Source organism: Stegostoma tigrinum, chromosome 7, assembly GCF_030684315.1.
Source record: "Stegostoma tigrinum isolate sSteTig4 chromosome 7, sSteTig4.hap1, whole genome shotgun sequence".
Classification (NCBI taxonomy): Eukaryota; Metazoa; Chordata; class Chondrichthyes; order Orectolobiformes; family Stegostomatidae; genus Stegostoma; species Stegostoma tigrinum.
The window spans coordinates 54,609,188-54,624,593 of NC_081360.1; the positions used below are offsets into that span (position 1 = coordinate 54,609,188).

Below are 15,406 nucleotides of genomic sequence, written 5' to 3' on the forward strand. Positions count from 1 at the left end.
AACTAAAAAATGAATGACAGATCATTGTTCAGAATCTTAGAACTTACTCATTGATGAGCTATTGAGTGAAGTGGTACGAAGTAAAAGTAAATTTGAAATCATTTAATTGCTCAAGAGGACAGAGATAGAGACGTAGATTTATGTAGCATCTTTCCAGATTGAAATGTTGTCAGAAATACTTCAGAGTCAGTGAATTACTTGCACACTTCCCTTTCATGTTTCTGCAGTTTCTTTTCATAATTATGACAGTTTATTTGATATCTTCACCATTCTGGTACTTTTCAACATATAATAGACCTGTTCATCTTTTTGGAGTTTTTCTATTTCTGCACATGCAGCCAACATTTTATATTGTCAAACACTCTAAACCAGATGATATTCTATCATTGGAGGATTTAAAATAGTAACTGTTGGGGAGGTGGGATGGGGTGGTGAAGGGTACACGGTCTGGGAGGAATGTTGGTGGTGAAGGGACCCAGGGAGATAGTGAGGAAGGAGATCAGTCTGAGAGTGGTACTGTTGGGAAAAGGGGCAAGTCAAACAGTCAAGGCAGGAACAAAGCAGAGGCTGAGGTAGCACAAGTTAAAATAAACTGCAATGCAGTTTATTTCAATGCAAGAGGCTTTACGGGTAAGGCAGATGAAATCAGGGCATAATTGGGAACATAGGTCTGGGATACCATAGCAAATACAGCGATGTGGCTCAGGGATGTTCAGGACTTGCAGTTTATGTTCCAGGGTATAGATGCTATAGCAACGCTAGAAAGGGGGGCAAGAGAGTATGTGGGGGTGGGGTGGGGTGGCTTTTTTTAAATCAGGGAAAACATTATGGCTGTACTTAGGGAGGATATTCATGGAAGTACATCCTAGGAAGTAGTTTGTGTAGAACTGAGAAATCAGAAAGGGATCACCTTTTATGGGGATTGTACTATAGACCCTCCCCAACCCCCCAATAGTTATTGGGAAATTGAGAAAGAAATTTGTGAAGAGATATCAGTTATCTGTAAGAATAATAGGATGATTATGCTAGGGGATTTTAACTTCCCAAACACAGACTGAGAAGGCCATAGTGTTAAGGGTTTGGATGGAGTGGAATTTGAGTGTACAATGAAATGTTCTGATTCAGTACATGTATGTACCTACCAGAGAAGGTGCAAAGTTTTTACCTACTCTTGGGAAGTAAGGTAGGGCTAGTGACTGAGGTGTCAGTGGGAGCACTTTGGGGCCAGTGACCATAATTCTATTTGCTTTAAAATGGTGATAGAAAAGGATAAGACTGGAACTAAAAGTTAAAGTTCTGAATTAGAGGAATGCATATTTTGACTGTATTAGGCAGGAACTTTGAAATGTTGATTGGGGGTGAATGTTCACCAGTAGGGACAGCTGGAAAATTGCAAGCCTTCAAAAATGGGATAACAAGAGTCCAGAGACTATGTATTCATGTTGGGGTGAGGGGCAAGGCTGATGGGTGTAGGCAATGCTCAGTGACTAGAGAAATTGAAGTTTTGGTTAAGGATAAGAAGGAAGCATATAGACAGTAGAGATTGTGAATCCCCTGAAGAGTGTAAAGGCAGTAGGAGTATAATTAACAGGGAAATCAGGAGGGTAAAAAGGGGGCATGAGATTGCTTAGGCAAATAAGGTTAAGGAGAATCCAAAGGGATTCTACAAATACATTAAGGACAAAAGGGTAAGTAGGAAGAGAATAGTGCACCTTAAAGGTCAGCAAGGCCACCTATGTGCAGAACTGCAGGAGATGGGGGAGATGCTGAGTATTGCATCAGTATTTACTGTGCAGAAAGATCAGGAAGATCAAGAATGTGGGGAAATAAATAACAACATCTTGAAAATTGTCCGTATTACAAAGGAGGTGGTGCCAAATGTCTTAAAATGCATCAAAGGTGGATAAATTCCTGGGACCTGATCAGGTATATGCTAGAACTCTGAGAAGCTGGGGAAGTAATTGCTGGGCCCCTTGCTGAGATATTTGTATCATTGATAGCCACAGGTGAGGTGCTAGAAGATTGGAGATTGGCTGACATGGTGCCACGATTTAAGAAAAGTGGCAAGGAAACGCCAGGGAACTATAGACCAGTGAGGCTGACATCAGTGGTGGGCAAGTAGTTGGAGAGAATCAGAGGGACAGGATTTGCGTGTATTCGGAAAGATGGGGACTGATTAGGGATAGTCAACATGTTTGTGTGTGGGAAATTGTGTCTCACTATCTTAATTCAGTTTTTTGAAGAAGTAGCAAAGAGGATTGATGAGGGCAGAGCGGAGGACGTGATCTATATGGACATACAGTAAGGCGTTTGACAAGGTTCCTTGTGGTAGACTGGCTCGTAGGATGAGATCACATGTAACACAGGGAGAACTAGACATTTGGATACAGAACTACTTTGAAGGTTGAAGACAGAGGGTGGTGATGTCAGGTTGCTCTTCAAACTGGAAACCTGTGACCAATGGTGTGCCACATTGATTGATGTTGAGTCTGCTGCTTTTCGTCATTTATATGTATGATTCGGGTGTGAAAAAAGAAGGAATGGCCAATAAGTTTGCAGATGACTCCAAAATTGGAGGTGCAACGGAAAGCGAAGAAAGTTGCCTCCGAGTACAATGGGATCTTAATTGGATGGGTCAATGGGCTGAGGAGTGGTAGATGGATTTTAATTTGGATAAATGTGAGGTGTTGCATTTTGGAAAGGTAAAATCAGGGCAGGACTTGTACACTGATGAGGGCCTGGCAATGTTGCTGAACAAAGAGACCTTGGAGTGCAAGTTCACCGTTCCTTGAAAGTGCAGTCACAGGTAGATGGTATAGTGAAGGTGGTGTTTGGTATGCTTGCCTTTATTGGTCAGTGGATTGAATAAATGGTCATGTTGCAGTTGTACAGGACATTGGTTAGGCCACCTTTGGAATACTGCATGCAATTCTCATCTCCCCACTATATGAAGAAGTTGTGAAACTTGAAAGGGTTCGTAAAAGATTTACAAGGATGTTGCCAAGATTGGAAGGTTTGTGCTATAAGCAGAAGCTGAATAGGCTTGGGCGATTTTTCTCTGGAGCTTCAGAGGCTGAGGGGTGACTTTATAGAGGTTTATAAAATCATGAGGGGCATGCATCGGGTGAATAGCCAAGATTGATCTTCCTGGGATGAGTGTGCCCAAAACTAGAGGGTAAATGTTTAAGTTGAGAGGGGAATGATATAACAGGGACGTCAGGGCAACTTTTTCATGCAGAGGCTGGTACGTGTATGCAATGAGCCGCCAGGGAAAGTGTGGAGACTGATATCATAAGATTTAGAAGGCATCTTGTTGGGTATATGAATAGGTACAGTTTAGAGGAATATGGGCCGACATTAATTTTGGATATTTGGTCAGCATGGACGGGTTGTACCAAAAGGGTCTGTTTCTGTGCTGAACAACTCTGACTCCATTGTAAGAGCCTTGTTAAAAAGTTCAGATTAGTATAAATAGTTTCTGTATGGATTTAGTGAAGGGTGCTGTCAAATATGGGAATGTTGAGATACCATAGAACATAGAATAATACAGCGCAGAACAGGCCCTTTGGCCCTCGATGTTGCGCTGACCTATAAACTAATCTAAGCCCCTCCCCCGACACTATCCCATCCTCATCCATATGCTTATCCAAGGACTGTTTAAATGCCCCTAATGTGGCTGCGTTAACTACATTGTTCCACACCCTTACCACTCCGAGTAAAGAACCTGCCTCTGACATCTGTCTTAAATCTATCACCCCTCAATTTGTAGCTATTGCCCCCTTGTACAAGCTGAAGTCATCATGCTCGAAAAGGCCCTCACTGTCCACCCTTTCTAATCCTCCAATCATCTTGTATGTCTCTATTAGATCCCCTCTTAGTCTCCTTCTCTCCAATGAGGACAGACCCAAGTCCCTCAGCCTTTATTCATCGGGCCTTCACTCCAGTCCAGGTAGCATCCTGGTAAATCTCCTCTGCACCTTTTCCAATGCTTCCACATCCTTCCTGTAATGGGGCGACCAGAACTGCATGCAATATTCCAAATGAGGCTGCATTAGCATTTTGTACAGTTGCAGCATGACATCACGGCTCCAGAGCACAATCCCTCTACCAATAAAACCTAACACACCGTAAGCCTTTTTAATAGCACTATCAACCTGGGAGGCAACTTTCAGGGATCTATGTACATGGATACCAAGATTCCTCGGCACATCCACACTACCAAGAATCTTTCCATTGACCCAGTATTCTGCCTTCCTATTATTCTTCCCAAGGTGAAACACCTCTTATTTATCCGCATTGAACTCCATCTGCTGCCTTTCAGGCCAATTCTGCAGTTTATCCAAGCCTCCCTGCAATCTGCAACATTCTTCCATACTGTCCACCACTCCACCGACTTTCGCGTCATTTGCAAACTTACTAACCCATCCACCTACGCCTGTGTCCAAGTCATTTATAAAAATGACAAACAGCAGTGGTTCCAAAACAAACCCCTGTGGCACACTACTAGTAACCGGACTCCAGGCTGAATATTTTCCATCAACCACCACTCGTTGCCTTCTGACAGAAAGCCAGTTTCTAATCTAAACTGCTAAATCTCCCTCAATCCCGTGCCTCTGTAATTTCCCCAGTAGCCTACCATGTGGAACTTTATCAAAGGCTTTACTGAAGTCCATGTACACCACATCGACTGTCCTACCCTCATCCACGTGCTTGGTCACCTTCTCAAAAAACTCAATGAGGTTTGTGAGACACGACCTGCCCTTGACGAATCCATGCTGACTATCTCCAATCAAATTGTTGCTTGCTCGATGTTTATAAATCCTATCTCTTATAATCCTTTCCAAAACTTTCACTACAACAGAGGTAAGGCTCACAGGTCTATAAGTACCTGGGTCATCCCTACTGCCCTTCTTGAACAAGGGCACAACATTTGCAATCCTCCAGTCCTCTGGTACTAAACCTCTAGATAATGAGGACTCAAAGATCAAGGCCAAAGGCTCTGCCACCACCTCCTTAGCTTCCCAGAGAATCCATGGAAAAATCCCATCCGGCCCAGGGGATTTATCTTCCTTCACACCTTCTAGAATTGATAACACCACCTCCTTCGCAACCTCAATCCTTTCAATTCTAGTAGCCCGGAACTCGGTCGTCTCCTCTACAATATTCTCCTGTTCCTCAGTGAAAACAGATGAGAAGTAATCATGTAGCATCTCTCTGATCTCCACAGGGTCCACACACAACTTCTCACTTCTGTCTTTGACTGGCCCTATTCCTACCCTAGTCATCCTCTTATTCCTCACAGCTTTAGAAAGATTTAGGTTTCTCCTTTATTCTACCTGCTAATGTCTGCTCATGTCACCTCCTTGCTCTTTTTAACTCGCTCTTTAAATCCTTCCTAGCTAATCTATAACTCTCCATTGCCTCATCTGAACATTCTCGTCTCGTCATCACATCAGCCTTCCTCTTCCGCTTAACGAGAGATACAATTTCTTTAGTAAACTACAGTTCCCTTACCTTATCGCTTCCTCCCTGCCTGACAGGGACTTACCTATCAAGGACACGCAATATCTGTTCCTTAAACCGGCTCCACATTTCAATTGTCCCCATCCCCTGCATTTTGCTAACCCATTCTATGCCTCCTAAGTCTTGCCTGATTGCATTTATAATTGCCCTTCCCCCATCTATAACTCTTGCTCTGTGGCATGTTCCTATCCCTTTCCATCGCTAAACTAAACGTAACCGAATTATGGCCACTCTCTCCAAAGTGCTCACCTACCACTAAATCAAACGCTTGGCCTGGTACATTACCAAGTACCAGGTCCAGTGTGGCCTCCTTTCTTGTCGCCCCTTCGACATACTGTGTCAGGAAATCCTCCTGCACACTGGACAAAAATTGATCCATTGTACGTACTAGAGTTATAGCATTTCTAGTCAATGTTAGGGAAGTTAAAGTCTCCTGTAATGACCACCCTGTTCCTTTTACCCTTGCCCAGAATAGTTTTGCCAATCCTCTCCTCTACATCCCTGGAACTTTGCGGAGGCCTATTTTAAAAAAAAACTCCCAGCAGTGTTACCTCTCCTCCTGTTTCTGACCTCAGCCCATACCAACTCAGTAGACGAGTCCTCATCAAAAGTTCTTTCAGCCTCCATTATGCTGTCCTTGATTAACAAAGCCACACCTCCCCCTATTTTACCACCTTCCCTGATCTTAATGAAAGATCTAAACCCTGGAACCTGCAACATCCATTCCTGACCCTGTTCTGTCCATGTCTCTGAAATGGCCACAACATCGAAGTCCCAGGTATCCCATCATGGAAGTATTTTCACAATGACCCACAGTTGGCAGCCATTCAGCCCAACCCATCTACACTGGCTGCCCCTTTGCTCACCTCAGCCCCATCCATTATTTCTTTTTAAATAACACTGGAAGTTCCTTTTGAATGCCTTTATTGATCCTAACTGCATTGCACATTCAGGCAGTATGTTCCAGATCTTTAACCACTCTCAATACTAGTCATGTTAGCCCTCATGCACTCATGTTCGTCCTCATGTAATTTCTACTTTTGGCACTTATTTTACATCTGTTCCCTCTTACTCTTGATCCTTTCCTGAATGGGAACAGTTTGTCTCTCCTTTGTCCAAACCCCTCACTATTTTAAATAAATTCATCAAGTCCCTCTTGGTCTTCTCCATTTTAAAAAAATGTCACCTCTCCTATCAATCTTTATAACTACTGTTCCTAATCACTGAAACCATGCTCAAATCTTTCCTGCCCTTCCTCCAAGGGCTTCACATCTTTTCTGAAATTTCTATGTTGCTCATGTCCTGTATCTTGTCTACTATGTGACACTGATTTGATTTCTTTTGGAAGTCTGTGCATATAACATTACCTTATCAGCCCTGTCTGTTCAGCAATTGAGTTTAAGTACAATTTTTCTGGAAAGTCCGTGGTGGCTTTGTCAGTTTTTTTCCCCTCATTGATTCTTCAGAGAATAATTGTAATCTTTGATCGTGCTGTCTGTCCTAAGTAATCTTCCCTATTGCAGTGCTTTGAAGCGTTGCACTAATAACTTGTAGCTCAGTGTGTTTCTCACAAGGGAACCCACAATCAGGAGACACTTTTCATGAATCATTAATTTGTGGCAAATTTTCACTTGCGATGACATTGTACATCAAGTAAGCAGTATGTTCTGCAGGGTATTCTTCTTGTTACAATGAGGTGTCTACTCTGTCAACTTATTGCGAACTACCTAAAATTTGTACTTTACTATGAAAACATGGAATCGTGTTTGAATGGGGTACAAATAAAGATTTGTATGTTTTGTATTTGAAATAAGGCTACATTGCTACATACATTTAAAATTAGTAATCTATTCTATAATGTTTATTTTTCTATTTCAGCTGTCATATCCCGAGCACAAGAAGGCCCAGGTGAAATGGGAAAAGCAGTCCTTATTCCAAGGGAAGATCAAGAGAAAATGAGGGACTTGTTCAAAATCAACCAGTTTAATCTCATGGCCAGTGACATGATTGCATTCAATAGAACTCTACCAGATGTGAGATTGGAAGGGTAAATTTCTTCTGATTTTGAATGTGTTGTTGTTTGGACTGCAGAAAACAAATCTGAATTTAACTTCTGTTCCACTTTGGGGTACCCTTGCGTTCATCTTTATATCGATGTCAACTTCTGTTTAGCCTCTTACGCATGAAAACCCAATTAACATTACTTGGTTGAAACTGGTACAGAGAAGGGAAATGTTGCTTGATAGCTCAAGTTTTTTTTATTCCTTTTGAGTCATTAACTATTTAGTTAAGGTTTATTTATGTATGATGGTGTCAAGTGCTTACAGTTTCTGCTGTTGATGCTCAAAAGGTTGATTTGTCACTTTCAAAGCAGCACTTTTTAAGAGAGTTAATGGCTAACTTTTAAAGCTTTTTCATTCGTCATTATTACTATAAGGTTCATTGGTGTTATACAGAGTAAAGTAGGTCAATGGGCTTAGAAGACCTTTGAGTTGGCATGGAGTTGAGGGGCTGTTGGGGCTGCGTGGCAGCTGAGACTAGTCTGAGTCTGGAAGAATATGTGGCATCGTTGGAGAATGTTGGAACAGCATTAATAGTGTAGCAGGTCATTGGGAATAATTGGAGTGAGTAGGTTGGCATGATGATTTGAGGGACCATTGTGTGGAGTGGCATATATTGGCATGGCTTGCTATTGATATGATGTGGAAAGCTGATTGAGGAGGGTGAAGAGGCTTATGGAAAGAAGACTAGAGAGTTTGTACTTTTGGGGGAGGAAAAAAAATCAGCTGAGTGAAGTACTGGAGAATCAAGGCAGGTCGTATAACCAGTCCTTCACTCTTCAGCGCTGGTAGCTGCTTCTACTGTGTCTTGAGGTTAAGGCCAGAATCTATCCTCTATTCATGGAAATTTCTCAAATTGATTTACCAAAATCTGATTAAATCTTACTTTTATTTGTAAATGCATCAACGTATAATTACATGCTCATCAAGTCATCCAGGGAAGGACACTTTCTCACATCTTTTTGGCATCTGCTTCTCTTGATCATCCAGAGATCAGGTATGATCAGTGTTCCAGCCACCTTATACTTTTAAAGAGTCCTTTCGTATTGTCTTTCAGTTTTTTGTTACAATCAATTCCATCTGTTTCTGTTTCCATTATTACAAGCATAGATTTAAAGTCTAGAATAGGAATTAATCTTTTGTGCACTCATTTTTCAGGCAGTAAAATGAGACATGTTTTACCAGTTATACAGATTTTGCACTGAGAATTTTCAGGCAAACTAGGTAGGTTCCTTTAAATAGACCTTGTTTGCATATGCTCAGACTTGTTTGGGCACCCGTCAGCAAAATGAAATTGTAAGGATCAGAGAGTACAGTATGTAGTGTTTTCAAGTATGCTCCGCCCTGTTCTTGGTGTGAGAAATCCATCCTATTTACTATCAAAAACTAAGGTGTCTTTTTGAGAGCACCTTTCAGTGCAGTTTGAAATAGCAGAAGTGCTTCTTCCAATTCCTGAGATGTAAGGACTGCTGGCAGCTCATGATTGTACTTCACCACACTATTGTGCTGTTGAAACTCTTGCTGCCAAGCCAGTCAGTCCAACAGTCCAAATTAGACTGCCACTAATGGGAAACTGAGTCATGAAGATGTGATAAGTGTGGGAAGTTTGCTTTATTGTTGTTCTGAAACCTGGTTCTGAAATGACCCAACATGAATTTCAAATTGCAGTGTCAAGTTATCATGTTAGTGTTATCTCTATGAGAGATCTGTTAGATATTGAAGTAGCAAAAGCAAGTTACGAGATATAAGAATTATATATAGTATTATATATCGTAATATAAGCATTTTTGTCATATAGTTGAATATCATGGATGAAAGATTCATCTGTGTAGCATTGCTTCTAACAAATCAGTGGAGAGTGCTGTGCGGGTAACAACCAGGTGCTGCCCGCTTATGGCAGTTGAGGTAAGTGTTTATGTGCCATCCTGCAAACTGACTTTTCCTTCGTGTATTTTTCTGCCCAGGAAGTTGTTTCATTTCCGAAATGGTGATTGTGATAATCCATCTAGATAATAAAACCCATCAAAATGCTAGACAACAAAATGTGAGGCTGGATGAACACAGCAGGCCAAGCAGCATCTCAGGAGCACAAAAGCTGACGTTTCGGGCCTAGACCCTTCATCAGAGAGGGGGATGGGGTGAGGGTTCTGGAATAAATAGGATCAATAGCATCAAAATGCTATTGTTTTCTACTTGCTTGGAGAAAGACAGAAATGTAGTTTGTGCCAATTTTATAGCACTTTCTCCATTATATTTTACAGGTGTTGATTTTTCCAATGAACTGTGAAATTTAATGTAATAACATCCTTTTATTGTCTTAATCTACATATTAAAATTTAATTGAAGTTGAGTAATAGTGTATTTTATATATGCTTGACCATTTATTAACCCTGATTTTCCACAGTTGACCAACAATTTTTTATTGAATATAGAATATTTATTGATCATTACTTCAGTTATGATGTGTATATTAGCCATCTCACAAAGTATAAATTCAGGATCACCATGTGCTTATTGCTGTACCTTGGCTTCATTAGTTTTTAAGTTGTGTTCCTTACAATCTGTAAGTAATATACTTATTTCCCATTGCATTGCTTATTTCAGTACCTGTTCCACACATCTATCAGTTGGTATTAAACAATCATTCAACGCTTCGTAAACCAAAAGTTCCATGCTTATTTGTCCTAATGGTTTTCTGGGTTTAATTATTTACTGAATACAAATGTACAGGATATTACATACTTGCTACTTCATGAAGTTTAATCTGACATATGAAAGATTTCCTACAAAAATAAGATGTGGACATGATTACCTTCATTGCCTTTCAGAGATTTATTGGGTGTGATATTGAGTTATGTAGTGCCACTTTTGATAGCCCTGTTGAAGTTGACATTATTGTTACACATCTCTGCTGAGATGAGTAACATTATAAATAGGCTTTTATCTTAAAGCTGCTAGTGAGATCACAATTGTTACGGCACAGAAGGAAACCGTTTGTTTGGCCCATTATGCCTACAAATGCTCTGAGCATTATGATCTTGTGCCATTCATCAATATTTGCCCCAAATTCAGCATATTGTGTGCATTTAAATAATCAACTACCCTTTAAATGCATTAGTTGAAACTGAAAGAATGATATAGCAAAAATTCATGTTTTACTGTGACAAACGACTGTAAAACATTTTTGATGAAACATTACTTTAGTTAGCAACTTGTACTTAGTATTTACCATTTAGTGATGGGGTTAATAAGAGCCACAGTCAGTGTGGGACCATAGCATTGTGAGTTGAAGGCCAAATGTGTTGCTGACAACTATTGGAAAAAACTGGAAATTCAGTGCAAAGGAATGCAGAAGGTGCTTAAACGCCAGTCTGCTGCAAGAAGTAAACTCTCCAGAGTACAGTGTGAGTGGAAGAGAATAAAAGATATGAATTGAGAGATTGACCTGCATGGAGACTAATGGTGGTGTGATGTCTCAAATCATAATGTGACGTGAGAGCAGATAAGTGATTAGGAAGCAAGCTTGGTGAATTCTTCTTTGACTTTAAAGTAAAAGGAAGGTCTTCAGTTTGTGTTTAGGTTTATACTTTTTTCTTAAAAATAACTGCTTAAGTATTAGATTGGTGCTTGTGATTTTTTTTCTAGTTTATAAAAACACAAGTGAAGTGCAAAGAAAAGGAAATCTTGAGTAATTGATTTAAGTTAAATTAAATATGATAGACATAGCAGGATCTGTGTGTTATTATTGCAACATGGGGAAGCTGCTGGATACCAATGTGATCCTTAGCAAACACATCTGTAATAAGTGTTTACAATTTGAGGAACTTTGGATCTGAGTTGGGAGCTGGAGTCTGAACCAGAGACATCAGAAGAGGAAAGTTACCTGGACACTTTGACCCAGAGGGCAGTCATACCCTCCAGACTTGGTAATTCAAAATTAAGCTGATGAGGGATTGATGGATGTGACTACAGTGAGGCAGCTATGAGGATGCAGGAGTTACAGTGGAGAGCCTTGGCCCCTGCAATTGCCCTACAGCCCTGAGGTTTAAGCCCCAGGTCAAGGTAAGAACTTGGAGAGGGAGGTATCCAATAGTTATTATCCACATTAGTGCATAGGATATTGGTGTGACCAGAAAGGGTGCTTTGCTGAAATACTTTGAATAGTTAAGAGCTAACTTCACAAGCAGAACTTCCAAGGCAATAATCTCTTGATTGCTTGCTGATCCATGGGCCATTCATAAAGTCAGGAGGTATGGGATACAGGGTGATTTGGCTGTCTGGATTCAGAATTGGTTGGCTGACAGGAGGCAGAGAGTGGTTGTAGATGGTAAGTGTTCTGCCTGGAGGTCAGTGCTGAGTGGTGTCCTGCAGGGTTCTGTTCTTGGGCCTCTGCTCTTTGTAGTTTTTATAAATGACTTGGATGAGGAGGTTGAGGGGTGGGTTAGTATGTTGCTGATGACACAAAGGTTGGAGGTGCCGTTGATAGTATCGAGGGCTATTGCAGGCTTCAGCGAGACATTGACAGAATGCAGAGCTGGGCTGAGAAATGGCAGATGGAGTTCAACCTGGATAAATGTGAAGTGATGCATTTTGGAAGGTCGAACTTAAATGCTGAATATAGGATTAAAGGCAGGATTCTCGGCAGTGTGGAAGAACAGTGGGATCTTTGTGTTCGAGTGCATAGCTCCCTCAAAGTTGCCACCCAAGTGGATAAGGTTGTTAAGAAAGCATATGGTGTTTTGGCTTTCATTACCAGGGGAATTGAGTTTAAGAGCCGCGAGGTTATGTTGCAGCTCTACAAAACCCTAGTGAGACCACACTTGGAATATTGTGTCCAGTTCTTGTCGCCCTATTATAGGAAAGGTATGGAGGCTTTGGAGAGGGTGCAAAGGAGGTTTACCAGGATGCTGCCTGGACTGGAGGGCTTGTCTTATGAGGAGAGGTTGACTGAGCTCGGACTTTTCTCTCTGGAGAGAAGGAGGAAGAGAGGTGACCTGATCGAGGTGTACAAGGTAATGAGAGGCATGGATAGAGTTGATAGCCAGAGACTTTACCCCAGGGCAGGATTGACTGCCATGAGGGGTCATAGTTTTAAGGTGTTAGGAGAAAGGTATAGAGGAGACGTCAGAGGTAGATTCTTCACCCAGAGAGTTGAGCGCTTGGAGTAGTTTGCCAGTGGAAGTCATGGAAACGGAGTCATTAGTGACATTTAAGCGACTGCTGGACGTGCACATGGACAGCAGTGAATTGAGGGGAATGTAGGTTAGGTTATTTTACTTTTGAATTAGGATTATTCCACGGCACAACATCGTGGGCCGAAAGGCCTGTACTGTGCTGTACTTTTCTGTGTTCTATGTTCTAACTGCCATAAGATAAACAAAATCAAGGAAGTAAATGCATGGCTAAAAGATTGCTGTGGGTGGAATGGGTTTCAGTTTATGGGCACTGACACTAGTACTGGTATAGAAGGAAGCTGTTCTGGTGGGATGGGCTTCACTTGAATTGTGCTGGGACCAGTGTCCTGGCAAATCAAATAACTAGGGCTATAAAAAGAGCTTTAAGTTATAACATTGGAAAGGGGAAATGTAGCTTACAAAGCAAGATGATATGGTAACATTATGCAGCAGTTATTGGGACACCAATAACCAAAGTTGGACAAGAAGGGACGTAATTTACAAACATAGAAAAACAGCAATACGGTCAAAAGCAGAAAAGAATTTGTAAAAAGGCAAAATTAATAGTTGTTTACTTGAATGTGAGTAGTCACTAGAACAAAAATGAACCATTATCTCTACAACTACAGGTTAATAGATGTGATCTTATACCTATTCTAAGAGATATTTGCAGGCATGACAGGCAGGAAGGAAAGTGTGGTAGCATTGTTGGTATGAGGCAGACTAAGTATGATGGCAAAGATTGATCTTGTCTGAAGATGCAGAATTCAAATGTTGGAGGTAGAATTAGAAAAGGAATGAAGGTGTTGGTAGAAATCGGCTGTAGGCCACTTAAAAGTAGCTACGTAGGGAGACAGAATAATCGGGAGATACTGAACGCATCTACAAAGGCAGGACATTAATAATGATTTACTTTAATTTTAATAGATTAGGATAGTCAGATCGGCAGAGGAAGGCATGAGGAAATATTCAATGTATGTGGGACAATTAGTTTGAGGTGTTACGCACGTTGGCTGGAAGAAGAGGTATTGGATATTAAATGTAGACAGGGTGCAGCAAGCTATGACACAGAAGGGATTTGGAATCCTCCCCCAAGTTCAGGTAGTAGAAAAAAACAAATGGAATGTTGGCCTTTATTTCAAAGGGAATGGAATGTAAATGTAGGGAGGTTTCGATAAAACTGTGCAAGAAATTTGCCAGAACACAGCTGGAATACTGTGAACAGTTTTATTTTTGTCCTCTTATTTAAAGAAATATATGTTGGCATTGGATGCATTCCAGAGAAGTTTCACTTGGCTGACACCATAATGTGGAGAGACTGTCTGTCTCAAGGAGAGGCTGCGTGGATTGGGCCTGTATTCAAGAATTTTGAATGAGAGGTGACTTTATTGAAATATGACATTTGTGGGAAAGTTGACCGCATAGATGTGGAAAGATTGGTTGACACATGGGATAGCTTAGGACCAAAGGGCATACTGTTAGAATAAGGAGGTCACATATTTAAAATGGACGTAAGGAATTTTGTCTGAGTACTGAATCTGCGGAATTCTTAATTACCGAGCTGTTGTCGCTCGATCTTTTGAGTATATTCAAGGGTGAGTTAGATCTTGAATCAGTAAATAAACTAAGAGTTATGGAGAAAAGGCAGGAAAGTAGAGTTGAGGATCATCAGATAAGCCATTATCTCATTGAACCACAGAGCAGACTTGACAGGCTGAATGACCTACTTCTGCTTCTAAGTCTAAGGGCCTTTATAGTTTGCCTCTTATATTCACAACAGATTGAATTGCCCACAGAATTAGTTGTTCTAACAGTCCACAGTTGTTCAAACCCTCCAATAGTTACTATATCCCTATTTCACCAAATAGCAATGAATGTTTTCTGGCACTTTCTCAGTTTTTTTGGAGAGTATCTTACCACAATCAAGAAAACTACTTTCACTGATTCTTCTGGTCAGGCCAAAGTATATCTGGAGTCCTTAGAAAGCGGTGTCCCCTTGACTAGAGACTATCTTACACTTGTAACAATGTGAAAAAATTGCATTTCTACAAGTTATCATTGGAAATGTAACTTCCATTCACCTTTAAATGATTGCAGCTTTTACAACACAAGTATTGACAACTTTTAACACCTTTCTGGGACTTTCAGAGTCTGAGTCGAACTGTTGTAAACTGCTGCGTTGTCTTCAAGTGTAAATATTTTGCCCTTCCTTTTGAGTTCTAACATTTAAGGCATCCAAGTCTGGTGTTGAGCCAATTTCAGAATAGATCTCTTTCATTTATCTTAAATTTAAGGACATAATCCCAAAACACAAGTGTTTCATATGTGATAACTATAATATCACTTTTAATTAGGCATGATGCATCACTTGCTGCCTCTGTTTGGCGCGCATGATACTGCTGAGTTGGAATGATGTATGTTGGTACATTCTCTGTGGCTTTTGAATGGGCACTATCATGATTTCAGTGACCTGAATGGGCTCGTGCAATGCCATGATGCCAGGTTTGTCATCACACATGCAGATTGTACTTTTTAAGACTCCTGAAACAGCAAACTTTATTAAGCAAGGTGGACCCAGTTGGGGAGCTATATATATGCCTATTAAGTATGTTCACTTGAATTGCTTTTGAGGTCCCTTTGCTAAGGCTA

The 15,406-nt window shown here is 40.8% G+C and overlaps 1 protein-coding gene across 7 annotated transcripts in view; it reads left to right on the top strand.

Annotated features, from left to right (window-relative positions):
• galnt13 (UDP-N-acetyl-alpha-D-galactosamine:polypeptide N-acetylgalactosaminyltransferase 13) overlaps window positions 1-15,406 on the top strand; it is a 406,679-nt gene that overhangs the window by 96,667 nt on the left and 294,606 nt on the right. For all 7 annotated transcript variants that reach the window (XM_048533834.2, XM_048533835.2, XM_048533836.2 and 4 more), the window contains exon 3: window positions 7,402-7,570. In XM_048533834.2, the coding sequence (XP_048389791.2) occupies window positions 7,402-7,570 (169 nt within the window). The remainder of the gene's footprint in view (window positions 1-7,401; window positions 7,571-15,406) is intronic.